The following is a 14,805-nucleotide window of genomic DNA, read 5'->3' on the forward strand; positions in this document are numbered from 1 at the left end:
TTATTCAACATTGTGGCATTGCCATCAGGGTTCCTCCGATCCATAATCCATAGGTAGCGGTCATCCACTACAGTAGTAGCCCTTGGGTGGCCTGAGCGAGGCATGTCGTCAACAGTTCCTCTATGTATCTACTCCATGTCTGAACAACACCGCTTTGGTTCACTCCGAGACGCCTACACACTGCCCTTGTTGAGAGCTCTTCCTGGCAGAAAGTAACAACGTGGACGCGATTGAACCACAGTATTGACCACCTAGGCATGGTTTGAACTACAGACAACACTAGCCGTGTACCTCCTTCCTGTTGGAATGACTGGAACTGATTGGCTGTGGGACCCCCTCCATCTAATAGACACTGCTCATGTGTGGTTGTTTACATCTTTGGGTGGGTTTAGTGACATCTCTGAACAGTCAAAGGGACTGGAACAATCAAAGGGACTGTGTCTGTGATACAATATCCACAGTCAACATCTATCTTCAGGAGTTCTGGGAACTGGGGTGATACAAAACTTTTTTTGATGTGTGTATATTACAGCCTGTCTGGACCATGATAAGTGCTTGAAAATGACTAACAGTTGAAAATAGCTAGTAGCACAGACAATAAATGTATTACAGCCTGTTTGGATAATGTTTTCTTTCTTATTATATATAGCTTTATTTTATGTTTCTGATTAAAAATTGTGTTTATCATTACACTTCTTCAGGTAGTGAAAAAGATAATGAGAATTCAGGAAAGGTGACAGTATCGGAAAAAGAATGTGTCACCTCATCTCCTGCAGATAGTGATGAAGTAATAACAAAAGGAAGTGTAAGGCAAAGGAATATAATTCAGAGTGACGAAGAAGATGATGGTAAAGGTAAAGAGGCATTATTTTAGCTGTACTATCCACTTAAATGTCTCAGTAATGGTTCCTTGTAATTACTTATTTTCAGCACTGATCTGACTTCTATCATTCTCAAAAAGTTAATTGTTCCTTATCATTCTTTATGCAGAAACTTGGTCACTCATGATCACCAATCTGTAAGTCTGGAAAATTTTGCATTTAGTGTAGCTGAATAACAGGGAATCAGAAACAAATTGGTTCTTGCCTTTTATGTGACTGGTTCATTAAAAAGTAATAAGTTGTTCAGTATTACCGTGCGTGCAGATTTTGATGATGTGCTTCAAATGTAATGAGTTGCCATGTAGCATGAGTCAGTTGTCTAAACTGTTTATAGAAAATATGCAAAGGTTAAAGAATTCTGCTTCACCTAATCACTTGAATCATTACAAGCAAATCTTACACATTTACATTTCAGTTGAGCTTGTAGGGCTCTGACAATTGACTTCTACAAGAATCTTGTGTAATAGATAATCATATAAAGTGATCTGCAAGAGATATGTGTTGACAGAATATTAAAACCTTGAGGGAAATAGGTATTCTTTGTAAAATTACTGCATAATTAACAGAAACATAACATGTATACATGGTGGGGGGAGGGAGATGGTGAACACTCTAGAAATGGCACAAAAAAGCTGAGATCAAGCAATGATGTCCCTAAAATATTACATCTCAAAGTGGGATGATTGCTTCAGTTATTCACATTGATTCCATAGCCCCTCCTCCTTCCCCTCCCCTCACCCTTCCAATCAGTGGTGGAGTAAAATCTTAATGTATGTTATTTTAGTCTTTTAAATTTTCACAAAGAATTGTTAATTTGAAAGTTAAGTTTTTTATAATTTCTCTAAGTCTGCATTGTTCTTCCATCACCACTTTCTCAAGGTAAAAGCTGTACCTATTTATCAAAAGGAGAAACTTGCTGTTGCAGTTAATTATTCCATGCACTAGAAGTTTAATCTAAATAACTATTTTTTGACTTCCAGTGCAAGAGTATCTATTCTTTGAAACAGTAAAATTTTAATTTTTGTGTTGCATGTGCTGTGTAGGAATTACGAATTCATTGTACGAAGTTTTTTAAAGTGACAATATTATGAAAAGTAAAGTTGCTATTCACCATATATCGAAGATGCTGAGTTGTAGATAGGCACAACAAAAAGAATGTCACAAATTAGCTTTACACACACACACACACACACACACACACACGACTGCAATCTTTGGTAACTGAAGCCACGCTTGCCAGAGACTGCAGTTTTGTGTGTGTGTGTGTGTGTGTGTGTGTGTGTGTGTGCGTGTGTGTGTGTGTGTGTGTTTTGTCTATTTTTGACGAAGGCCATACTGGTCAAAACCTAATTTGTGACAGTCTTTTTGTTGTGCGTGTCTGTCAATCAGCATCTCCGCAATATGGTGGGTAGCAACTTTCCTTTTCATGATATTGTTACATTTCATCATGGATTTTGCAGTGTTTGTTTTGTAAAGTGAGATAGTACAGTCTACTCATATTTATTTTGTTTCACTGCTCTAGGCCTGTCAGCAATTGACTGCTATGTAGTGGATGCAGCAAGTAGTTTAATTAAGGTGCAGGGGAAGGAGTTGGCAGTGAATAAGTTCTCAGAGATCTCGATGAGACACTCCCTTTTTCCCACTGAGTTTGTAGCAGGGATAGGCTAATAGATGAGTGGGAAGGGAAGATTTATAGACATCAAGTACTGTTACAGAATTCCAGAAAATAATGAAACAGACTAGGAAGAGTATAATTGTGAGCATGAATTAATTAAGTTTGTGAACTGGTTGTTGGTTGAGTTCAGTTCCCAGTAAGTAATCATAATAGTGAAAATGAAATGACTGCCTTTAAAATATCAAAAATTGCAGTGTTTATAACTAAAAAATTTAACTGGTTCTCAAGATAGCACTCTTAGCTTGTAATGTAGAACATTTACTTGCTGTTCTTGCTCCCAAGCAACGTGTGTGCTATAAATTTACCTCCACTTGAAAGACTTCAGGGCTTTTCTGATGAAACTAAAACTACTTGAATTTCTGTTTGCTGGGAAAGTGCCAGCATCAGGTTACAGGGTGTCAAGTGAAGGAGTCCCTGTTTCAAAATTAAATATCTTGAAAACTAAGACTGAGAGACAAATGCAGCAAATGGTACGTTTACCATGAAAGCTGTAAGAATCTTTTACAGAAATTTCAAAATGCCTTAATTTGAAAAGCTGCTTACAGATGGCGCTGTATTCGCAATACATAGTGCTTATAAATAGTGCGCTGTAGCTCAGAGTGATCAGTTCCTCTGTTGACACCTGAAAGTAGGTTAGTGTACCAAAGGAAGGGGTTGAAATCACGTTTTCCATTGCGTATCATGTTGTCAAACCCAATTTAATGTTCCAAAACAATGTAATGTGAAAACTATTTGCAAGCGCTTCACAAAATTCCAATGAACAGGTGGCGTGCCTGATAATCTAGGGGGGGGGGGGGGGGGGGAAGGTCAGCCCCAGGCAGACTGTAGTTAATCTCATGTTGCCACAGTTTCTGGAGGTATTCAGCAAAATCCAAAGAAATCAATCTGAAGAGTTGCAGCAGAAACTGGGCTGAAGCGTTCCACCATACATAAAATACCGAGATAGATGTGCACGTGTTTCCATTCAAAATCCAAAGCCACAAGGTCATACCTTTATGAACTGTGCGACAGAGTGCCGACTTTGCAAACTACATTCTCACAATGATTGATACTGAAGGATTTGATGGTAGTTGTATCTGGTTCACAGATGAAGTGCACTTCCACTTGAATGGAGTGATGAGTAAAGAAAACAGGCCATTTTGGTATTCTGATAATCCCTGTTTGTATGAACTAAAACCACATTATTTTCCCAAAGTTATTTTTTGGGCTTCGGTATGCAGCTGAGGGATTGTTGGTCTTTAATTTCATGCGGGTAATGGTCACTGGTGAATGTTATGTTGCAATTTTCAAACAGTTTGTCACAACAAAAGCTAGCTTTATAGGATTGACCAGGCACTGAGTAGGTCATGCAAGATGAGGTCAGACCACACACACCAAACAGGTGTTTCACTTTCTTGAAGAATACTTCAGGAATAGAGTCATCATCACATTGGTTATTGCAAATTTACTGGTGCCAGGATGGATTGGGCTCCATATTTACCCTATCTGGCTCCTCATGCCTACTTTTTGTGGGCCCTGTTGAAAGACACTGTCTACTCGAACCATCCCACCATGTTGGACGAGCTTGAATTGGCAATCTGTGTGGCACTTGAATCCAATTCCTTTTGAGACACTACAAAATGTGATGACAAATTTCATTGTTTGATTGTGCCATCTTTGTACTGCAAGTGGTGGACATTTTGAAAAGACTACTAATAACCTCATAGATCGGGCAGTTGCAGGAGGGGGGGGGGGGAGTGGGGGGGGGGGGAGAAAAAAAGTGTACATACTGTGAAGAACGTTCAAACAATTTAAAATCAGAGATGGTAAAATAGTTGACATTAAAACTGAGTGGAAGTCAAAATCTGCAAACGCTGTTTATTATGTTTTCACTGTATGACAACCAATTTCATACCCTGGAGGTATATCTTCAAGTCATATCTGTGTATAGAATAAAATTACATAAGTAAAAGCACTAGTAGTCAACATAATCTACAGAACAAAGTAGACAGTAAAGTGATGTACTCACAAAACTAATACTTCATGTGCCACAAATTCCTAGCTACAAGTGTGCATAAAAACATGTCACTCCTTGGTAAAACCTTGGGTGAAACAGCAGATGGGCATCCAGTCTGAATCCTGCATAACGAGTAATACATATCCAAGACACAGTCAAATGAAAAGCCTGGACAGTACGTGACAATCCACGTATTATAGGATAAAGCCTATAAGCACAAAACATTGCTGAATGAATGTAATGTAAATTAAAACACTGCTTATGGTATCAGTAGAGTATAAAAGAGAAGAAACTTACCATTGTAAAATCCACCAGAGAAACAAAGAATTAAAAGACACATGATCCTTGGGAGTAATCAATATACTAAAATATATTGGCATACGTCAAATAGTACTACAGATTACAGTGTAATTGTGATTGCAAAGACTGCTTGCAAAGGACAAGTTTAATTATGCACACTGATACCGTATGAGATGCACAGTGTTTAGCAGAGAAACAAAGAATTAAAAGACACATGATCCTTGGGAGTCATCAATATACTAAAATATATTGGCATACGTCAAATAGTACTACAGATTACAGTGTAATTGTGATTGCAAAGACTGCTTGCAAAGGACAAGTTTAATTATGCACACTGATACCGTATGAGATGCACAGTGTTTAACATGACCTGTTATCATCTTTTCGAATTACGGTATTTCATAACTTTTTGTGTAATCTATTTATAAAATTCTCACAGCTTCCACAATAAATATGCTTTTTGTTGTACTCATCTTGTCGATTTTAGTTTTTGAGATACTAAATTTGTAAACTAGGGACTTCTTCACTTGACATCCTGTGTAAGTGTATCCTAGTATTTGGATTATAAGCCATTTCTACAGAGAAGAAATAAACAGAATATCTCCTTCCTTCATTTAATTTATATTCAACTATAATTTTCCCTACAAGAGTTCAGGGAAGCAGCACCACACCAATAGACAATGTTTTCATTTAAGTCTCAGTGTGAAAGCAGATTGCAATGAGTTAAATCTCAAGGCTCTGTGTGTTAAGTATAAGGAGGTGACTGTTTCATTAAATTTCCTCATCCACAAAAGAGATATTGATTTCACTCCATAACAGATTTTGGGAACTCATCTCATTATCAGAATGGTCCTCAACATGGTTGAAAATAATTGACAGCAGTGGCACAAACACAAAATTAAGTAAAAGAGAGCAGAATTACACTGTCAGAAATGTTTTCAAGCATATTTGATATAAATATAAAATCACAATGACACACTAAAACACACCAGCATACAACATATCACTCTCAAAACATAAGCAAATAGTTTTCGTACTGTAAATTATATAAATTATACAAAGTACTCATTGTACAAATGGACACTTGGTCTAAACCTGAAGAATGTCTCATAAATAAGAATATTACTATTTGTGTCATTAAAATGAATTGTACAGATGGAAAGCCAGTACTATAAAAAGAAGAGATGGGCGAAAGGTGGAAGAAACATACACAGGGACTATATAAAGGAAGGAAACTTGAAGATTGAGAGACCTGCCAGAAAGTGCTAAGTGAAGAGTCAGAGCTCCTAAGAATCTTAAAAAAGATTAAAGTTAAAAGAATTTTTGAAATAGGAACCATGAATGTACAGACAATGACCAACACTGGTAAGAGAGATGAAAGAGAGAAATATCGGTATACTACTAACCACGCAAGAAGAGATACAGTAACAAAGATACATTAGTCGAAAAGCTTCATAGAGCTGATAGGAAAACCTGAAAGGATATCAATGCTGTTGATCTAAATAGGGAGCAAAAAGTATACATAGTAAATGGACAGTAACAGGTAGGACCACTATGTGGGAGGAGCTTCATGATACACTGACAAATGAAGGTACTTGTAGGCAATTATAATGCACAGATTTGAAGGGAGAACCAACATAAAGGAACAGTGATGCAGTACCCAACACAACAGAGGAGAAACGGAGGTTAATTTAACTGTGTTACAGACACAAAATCAAACACATCACAATGCACTTCAGGGCCATATCGAGTAAGTAACTGATATGGACAAGCCCATGCACCCAATTGGACAAACACTAGAGAGATCATGAACACCAGGTCAGGGAGAACACAAGAACAGAATCAGATTACAGGTTATTTTTGATTCCAGAGGCAGATGGCACAGACTAAAAGAACAACCAGAAACTTCAGGATAGAAAAAGACAAATTATACTCTTGATTAAAATAATTTTATGATTGTCGTTTTAGCAGATCGAGTGATAGGGCCATCATAGTTCTTTATCGAGTGCCACATGCTCATTGTGTTGCTTATTGTGTAGGTATTGTTAAGTGTGGCTGACTACACACTGACAACAATGACTCCTGCAGCTGCAGTTAGTCGGTGACAAAGTTATTTTAACTGGATTGCAAAACATAATTGAGCCAAATGTGCAGAAGGAATTTTGACATAAATGAATGGGAAGAACGTTGTGAATCAGGCTGAATTAGGAAAGGAGGAAAAGGAACAGGAGCACTAGTAGGGGCAGACAAGGACTGTGGAAATGCAGTAGAGAACCACAGGAAAGCATTGAGCAGCAGAAAAACTGGAGATTTTCATAGGCTTAAGGACAATAAGGCTGAGCAGAGGACAGAGGCTTAAATACAAAGTGGACGAGATTGAGAACAACTTTAGGGAAAACAAGAATAGACTTTTTCTTGGTAAATTTGAAAGACTCTGAATACAGGGTAGTGAACTGTTTATAAGGGATAAAAAGGCAATTCGTATGAATGGAAACTATAGGATACTTGCAGAGTACTTTCATGACTCGCTGAACTGCAAACCACCTGAAGATGAGCCAGAATTGCTGCCAAATGTAGGAGGGAGAGTGTCATAACTTCCAACCAGGGATGAGATCGCACAAGCCATAAGTTATTTAAATAATAATAAAGCAACTGGAAGTTATGGGATAGTAGCCGAGATGATAAAATGGGATGAGGACAAGGCAGTAGACAAATCTGGGGAACCTGGTGTTGTGGACGACAATGGCTAAGAGGGCAGAGTTCACTCAGAGATGTCCACATTGACTGCTTCCTCGGAAACCACTGCTGGGGTCCGAGAGCAGGCATGGGAACAGCAAGAGTGGGCATTCCGAGACTGACTGAGATGCCAACGGTGGGACAGTTGGTAAGTGTGGACAGAGCTGATTGGTGTACGAGTGCTCCAAATCCCCCGGAGTGTTTGCTGTTATAAGACACCTTCGCCCATGGATGGCAAGTACTGTGACTGGCACCCACAATGGTTTTATTCCAAACAAGCATGCTCACACAACTGTGCCCAGCAGCAAGCAGCTGGCAGGTCTGGTCCAGTGTTGTCGGCTGTGGGGTCATGAGATGAGAGTATGTGGTTGCAGCCCATGGAGGAGCTCTGCTGGGCTACATTCATGGGCAGGGGTTGACCAGTAAGTGCTGAGAAACAGAGTGAGGGCAGCCGTAGTGGTGGGAGTACTCACCACTTTCAACATTTGTTATTTAAATGTATGCACCATATGCCCCACTTCACCATTGGAGGAGGAGTGAAACAGCAGACTAAACAGGTGCTTGATGGCATTGGAGGTGCAGAACTGTTTGAAAGTCTCCGTCATGTGTTGGGGCCAATTATCCAACATGATGGTGGAGGGAAGCCACTTCATGGCAAGTACACTATGTGACCAAAAGTATCCAGACACCGCCAAAAACATACGGTTTTCATATTAGCTGCATTGTGCTGCCACCTACTGCCAGGTACTCCATATCAGCGACCTCAGTAGTCATTACGCATCATGAGAGAGCAGAATGGGGCGCTCCGCTGAACTCATGGACTTCGAACATGGTCAGGTGATTGGGTGTCACTTGTGTCATACATCTGTACGCAAGATTTCCACACTCCTAAAAATCCCTACGTCCATTGCTTCTGATGTGTTGAAGGGACACATATAGCACAAAAGCGTACAGACCGACCTCGTTTGTTGACTGACAGAGACCGCCGAAAGTTGAAGAGGATTGTAATGTGTAATAGGAAGACATTTATCCAGACAGGGAATACAAACTGCATCAGGATCCACTGCAAGTACTATGACAGTTTGGCGGGAGATAAGAAAACTTGGATTTCATGGTAGAGCGACTGCTCATAAGCCACACACCACACCGGTAAATGCCAAAGAATGCCTCACTTGGTGTAAGGGGCGTAGACATTAGACGACTGAACAGTGGAAAAACATTGTGTGGAGTGACAAATCATGGTACACAATGTGGCGATCCAAGGCAGGGTGTAGGTATGACGAATGCCCGGTGAATGTCATCTGCCATGTTGTGTGTAGTACTAACAGTAAAATAGGGAGGTGGTGGCGTTATGGTGTGGTAGTGTTTTCATGGAGCGGGCTTGCACCCCTTGTTGTTATGCGTGGCACTATTACAGCACAGGTCTACATTGATGTTTTAAGAGCCTTCTTACTTCCCAATGTTGAAGAGCAATTTGGGGATGGCAATTGCATCTTTCAACACGATTGAGCACCTGTTCGTAATGCCTGGGCTGTGGTAGAGTGGTTACATGACAATAACATCCCTGTAGTCCTGACCTGAATCCTATTGAAAACCTTTGAGATGTTTTGGAACGCCGACTTCATGCCAGGCCTCACCAACCGACATCGATACTCCTCCTCAGTGCAGCACTCTGTGAAGAATGGGCTGCCATTCCCCAAGAAATATTCCAGCACCTTATTGAATGTATGCCTGGGAGGCTCCAACACCATATTGAATTCCAGCATTACCAATGGAGGGCACCAAAAACTTGTAAGTCATTTTAAGCCAGGTGTCTGGATACTTTTGATCACATAGTGTATCTGGATGAGAGCATTGAGAGTGGTGTTGTTGATATTGGACGCCATGCTGATGACTTATAAGTATTTAAAGTGAGAATCCATGACAATGAGCTACATAGATCTCAAAAAGGAGCCAGCAAAGTCCAGATGGATCCAATTCCAGGGGACGAATGACTGGGGTGCAGGTACCTGGTGCCGAGCTCAAGCAGAGCAGTTGTGCACTGTGGCCTGCACATCTTTATTCAGTCATGGCCAGTATGCTTGGCACCTTGCAAGGGCCTTCATCTGCAGCATAACCCAATGGAGCAGGTGCAAAACATGGGGGCACAAGTAGGTGAGATGATAAGATAGTGAGTACCTTCTTCTGTGTCAAGTAGAACATCGGAGACAAGGGGCAAATGGTGGGAGCTCAGGGTTGGCAGATTCTGAGAAAGAAGTGAGCCACCCATGAAGCACATAGTTTGTGACACACCACAAGACTGGATCATGGCACACGTCTGCAGCAATGTGAGTAGCTGTAATGGGAAACCCATCCATAGCATGCCATCGTTTCTTATAGATGTGAAAACAGGAGATCTCCTGTTGGTCAAATGCTGGGTCAGGGTCTGAGGACAGACAAGAAAGGTCATCCACATTTTTTGTTGTGCTGTGGGCTTGTATTTGATAGTATAAACATAGGAGCTTAGGAAGAGCGGCCAATACTGGAGGTGTTGTGTAGTCCACCCTGGAAGCCGAGAGTAGGGCCCAAAGAGAGCCAGTAGTAGCTTGTGGTCTGTAATGAGAGTAAACTTGGTCCTGAAAAGGTAAATGTGGAACTTCTTAATGGCTAAGATGATTGCCAAAGTCTTTTCCTAGATCTGAAAATAGCTCTTTTGAGTGGGTGTCACTGTTTTCGATGCAAAGGCAATAGGCTGTTCTCTACTGTCGTCATCCCTGTGGGCCAGTACTATGCCAATGCTGCACGGAGAAGCATCCATGGCCAAAACCAGTGGACGAGATGGAGTAAGGTGTGTAAGTCAGATCGCTGAGCTGTGTGAAAATATGCTCACAGGCAATTATTGACCTGCACTAAACACCCTTCTTCCAGAACTGGCTGAGCGGATAGATAATGTGGGTCAACTGTGGAAGGAACTTAGAATGATAATTTACCTTCCCCAGGAAAAGCCTTCAGCTCCTGCTGGATTTGGGGCGGGGTAGAGTGTCAACAGCAGAAATGTTGCAGTTAGTGGGGTGAATCCTGTCTTTGTTGAGCAAGTGGCCCAGGTATTGCACTTGCTTCTGAAAAAACTGACATTTGTATAAGTGGCACTTGAGCCCTGCATAACTCAACATAGTGAAGATTGCGCAAGTGGTTCTGATGTATAGTGCCTGTGACAATTAGTTCATCTTGATAGTACAAGCAGGAAAGGACACAATTAAAAGTTCCAGATAGCTCTGTAAAATCGCTGGAGTGGAAGAAATCCCAAAGGGCAAGCGTCTTTCTTTGTATAAGCCATAAAGCATTGCAATTCCTCATCCAGGGTGATCTGCAAATATGTGTCAGCAAGGTCTAGCTTAGAGAAATGTTCACCTCTGGATGCGGGCTGGGGTAAGTTTACACTTGTGCCTGAGCATTAATCGTCAATTTAAGACCTCCATCCGGCTGGAAGAGCCACTGGATTTCTTGACCACCACCAGGTGTGTGGCCCAAGCACTAGTTTTGATGGTTTCAATTACTCCAGCTGAACGTAGGCTATTGAGTTCTTGCTTAACAGCCACCCCTAAAGAGACAGGAAGATGAGGTGCAGCATTCAGGCGTAAGGAGATACGAGCCGGCAAATCCGTTGTGCACCCAGGGTCGGTTTCAAACAGAAGCACAAAGGCAGCAAAGAGGTCTTCTAGTTCCTGGAAGGGAACCAGTAGGAGACAGCTCGAAACTCAGCAGTGATGGAGAAACCTAGCAGTGAGTAACCATCAGCAACAAACAGTTGTCAGGGGGATGACCTGTTTGTATGTAGTGTTAATCATGAAACTGATCTTGGAGAGAATTGAACTGGCACCATAGGCAAGTAGCATACAGGAGGGTGGGGGCAAGTCAGGGGAACGAAGCATACATGTGGAGGTTGATCAAAGAAGTAGTAGCTCCTTTGTCTACCTGGAAGCAGATGTCCTTTGTTACAATTTTGAGGGTGATAAACAACTTGTAGGTGGAAGGATCACTCTGAGAAGCAACTGCCTTAAGTTCATGCACTGTCCTGTGAGGCATGTGGGGGATGACTGTGTCGATGGTTGACAACAAACAGTGTGGAGATGCCCATCTTCCCCAAACCAGGGATCTGGACAGTCTGCATGTAGGTGCACTATGAAGCAGTCAGGACATGGTGGCAGATCCTGCTGATTACATCAGCAGAGTGTGACAGGCTGTTCAGAGGCCGTGGAGGTGTCTGAAATTAATGAATCACAATGCCAACAGCTGGAAAAAGACTTACGAGAATTCTGCCCCTGAGGCGGTGGCTAGATCGGTGCTACCTAAGGCTGCGCCATTATGTGTTCATTTGTAGCATGTGTGATCTCAAAAGAGTGTGTGATTTTCAAAATATCATCTAAAGGTTGGGTTGCCCAGTTTGAGGACTGCAATACGAAATTCCGAATCAGAAGCCAATTTAACCATATCATTTCGGATTAGTGAATTTGCATATGAAGTTTTGAAAGCCATGTTTGTGCAAGTGAAATCGCAATTTTGATTCAACCCTTGTAAATCCATCAGTCATGAGTGGTATGACTGACCAGGTTGCTTGTAATATTGATGCAACTTGAGGCACATTGTGACCACATTGAATTATTTGAGTAATAATTGGACAGTAACGAACTCATCTCCTTGGACATGAATGCAACCAGATTTGAGAGTGGAGCCAACTTCTTTAGCAAGAAAAATGTCTCCAGGGAAGCCCCAGAAAGGAAAAGTGATCATTGAAGAATGTGATCCAAAAAAAGTGATGACGTGCTGCTTCGGATGCTGCAAATACATGTCCAAATCCTCTTTTGCATCATTAAATGGTGAAAATGCGGGTGTGCAGCACTCCGCCTATGAATTGGCCACAGCCTGAGTGGGTTGGAAACTCTGAACTCGTGAGTGATCCAACAGAAGTTGAAATTGTTCTTGGAGATGCTGTTGCTGCTGTTGGAGCTACTGTAAGAACTAATGCTGCTGGAGCATCTGTTGCTGTTGCTATTCCACAAACTGCATGAGCCTGGCATTAATGGAATGCTGCTAACTTTTTACCTCGTCACCAGTTATAGTGACCAGAATCAGACAAGTCTGGGAACGAGTTCAGAACCAGCCATGACTGGCTGAGTGGTGAGAGCATTGACAGCAGTTTGCCAGAGAAAAACAGCTGGATAACACAAGAGAATGACAGACAATGGAAGGTGCATGACAGAAAAACAGTCCAAAGGGCAAACCAAGATTGCATACTAGGACATTTTGAATTCTGAACCAAGACAATGATGTGTAGCGAGATCTGTATGATAATGCAGACAAATCACAACAAAGAGTCAGAGTGGCCATGCGCAGCCATGACCTCTCATAGGCTGGCCGGACAGGCATGGCTTATGGCAGCACTTACATCGGTGACCGCAGCACCTGCAGGTGCAGCAGCGCCACCCAGTGGCCGTCATCAATGTCCATACTGTCCGGCAGAATTTCAAATGTGCCAGACTGGGATACAAGACTACTAGAGGACAGCAACAAGGTGCTGTCAAAAATCCTTCTGAAGAGAGTAGAAAAGGACAGGTAGAAACTATACTTGGATAATATTGAGTGGGATTTAGGAAGTGAAGAGGATGGATAGAACACATGTTTATCCGGAACATCTAATAAGACATAGGGTCTTAGGTAAGAAGTAGGTTGTAGCGACTTTTGTGGACTTCACAAAGGCATGACTCTGTTGACAGACAGGCACTTGGAAGGGTCCCGTAGAACAGTGGACTATGCAGTAGTACGCAAGGATGGACAAATTTAAATATGTGGGAGAATATATAACAAGAGCAAGGAAGGTATGAGTATACCAATAACACCAATAATGAAACTGTCATGTCTGTCAGTTTGAATAGACTTTTCCAAAACTACTTGAAAAATTTTCATGGGGTTTTCGCATGTAATGTAGCAAAAGTTGGGGTACCATACAGGCTTTACTTCATCAAAATTGGATCATGGAAAAATATATGTCCATACATATTATAAAGATGTTTGTTCCACATCTCCTTCAAACCCACAGGACTGATTTTAATGAAACTTGGTACACATATCACTTTCTGTCTGTAAAGAATAGCTATGTGGGTGAGAACCCTCAAACTATCAAAGTGGAGGGGATGAGGTTGAAAAAGAAGTGTAGACCATGACAAGCAAATACCTAGATTTTATTCATCCAGTATTTGAGAGTGAGAACACTTAGTTATTTGCAATAAACTTTACACACAGTTTCAAACCTTTACAAAACTTTGCTCTTTAAGTAGTGTCAACAAGAATGTGGGAGATTAAAGTCTGGTTGCTAATGTCTCAGCTATATAAAATGCTGAAATGTGTGACATACTTCATGTTCAAGATCCTTTTATCTTATGAACTAAGCTGATACAAAGTGCCTGTATAAGCATTAGAAGGCTATCTTTTTTAATATTTGAAGCAAGTTGCTGTTCTTAGCACCACTTTAGCATCCTATTAAAATTTAACTGAATATTAGTTAAGCTGGTTCCGGTTAGCACTTCATTGTAGATAACTGTATCATCTGAGAGAAATCTGAGGTTAATATTAATACTGTTTCCAAATTCATTAATATGCAACATAAACAGAAGGATCCCAACACAATTCCCTGGTGCATGCCCGATGTTACTTCTACAACTCTCTACCCAAGATTACATGTTTTGTTCTCCATACCAAGAAATCCTCAATCCATTAATAAATTTTGATTGATTATATAATCACATTTTTGTTAATAATCATTGGTGTGATACCATCTCAGATGCTTATTGAAAGTCACGAAATACTGCATCCCCCTAAATGCCTCCATCATGGCTTTCAGGATGTCGTGTGAGAAAAGTACTAGTTTGATGTCACATGATTGGTGTTTATGGGAACCATGCTGGTTTCCATGGAGGAAGTCATTCCATTTGAGATACCTCACTATGTTTGAGCTCAGAATATTTTCAGAGATTCTCTATTTTAGCTGATGGTGTGTGACAGGTGTGGCGAAGGTTTTAAAGTCTTTTGAAATGAATGGGCTTAAGCCTAAGCTTTTAGGCTGGAGATTTTAGTGTGTGGTAGACTGGCTGACTCATCCTTTTTATTCCATTAACCCAGCTGCAGCTATCTGCTATGCTATTTTAATTATTTCCATAGCTTTATATTTCTTAGTCAAAGTC

The 14,805-nt window shown here is 41.0% G+C and overlaps 1 protein-coding gene across 1 annotated transcript in view; it reads left to right on the forward strand.

Moving 5' to 3' along the window:
- LOC126412096 (Bloom syndrome protein homolog) overlaps window positions 1-14,805 on the forward strand; it is a 196,612-nt gene that overhangs the window by 29,219 nt on the left and 152,588 nt on the right. Inside the window, exon 3 of the mRNA XM_050081515.1 lies at window positions 702-854. Coding sequence (XP_049937472.1) covers window positions 702-854 — 153 coding nt within the window. The remainder of the gene's footprint in view (window positions 1-701; window positions 855-14,805) is intronic.

This window comes from Schistocerca serialis, chromosome 7 (assembly GCF_023864345.2).
Source record: "Schistocerca serialis cubense isolate TAMUIC-IGC-003099 chromosome 7, iqSchSeri2.2, whole genome shotgun sequence".
NCBI classification, from domain to species: domain Eukaryota; kingdom Metazoa; phylum Arthropoda; class Insecta; order Orthoptera; family Acrididae; genus Schistocerca; species Schistocerca serialis.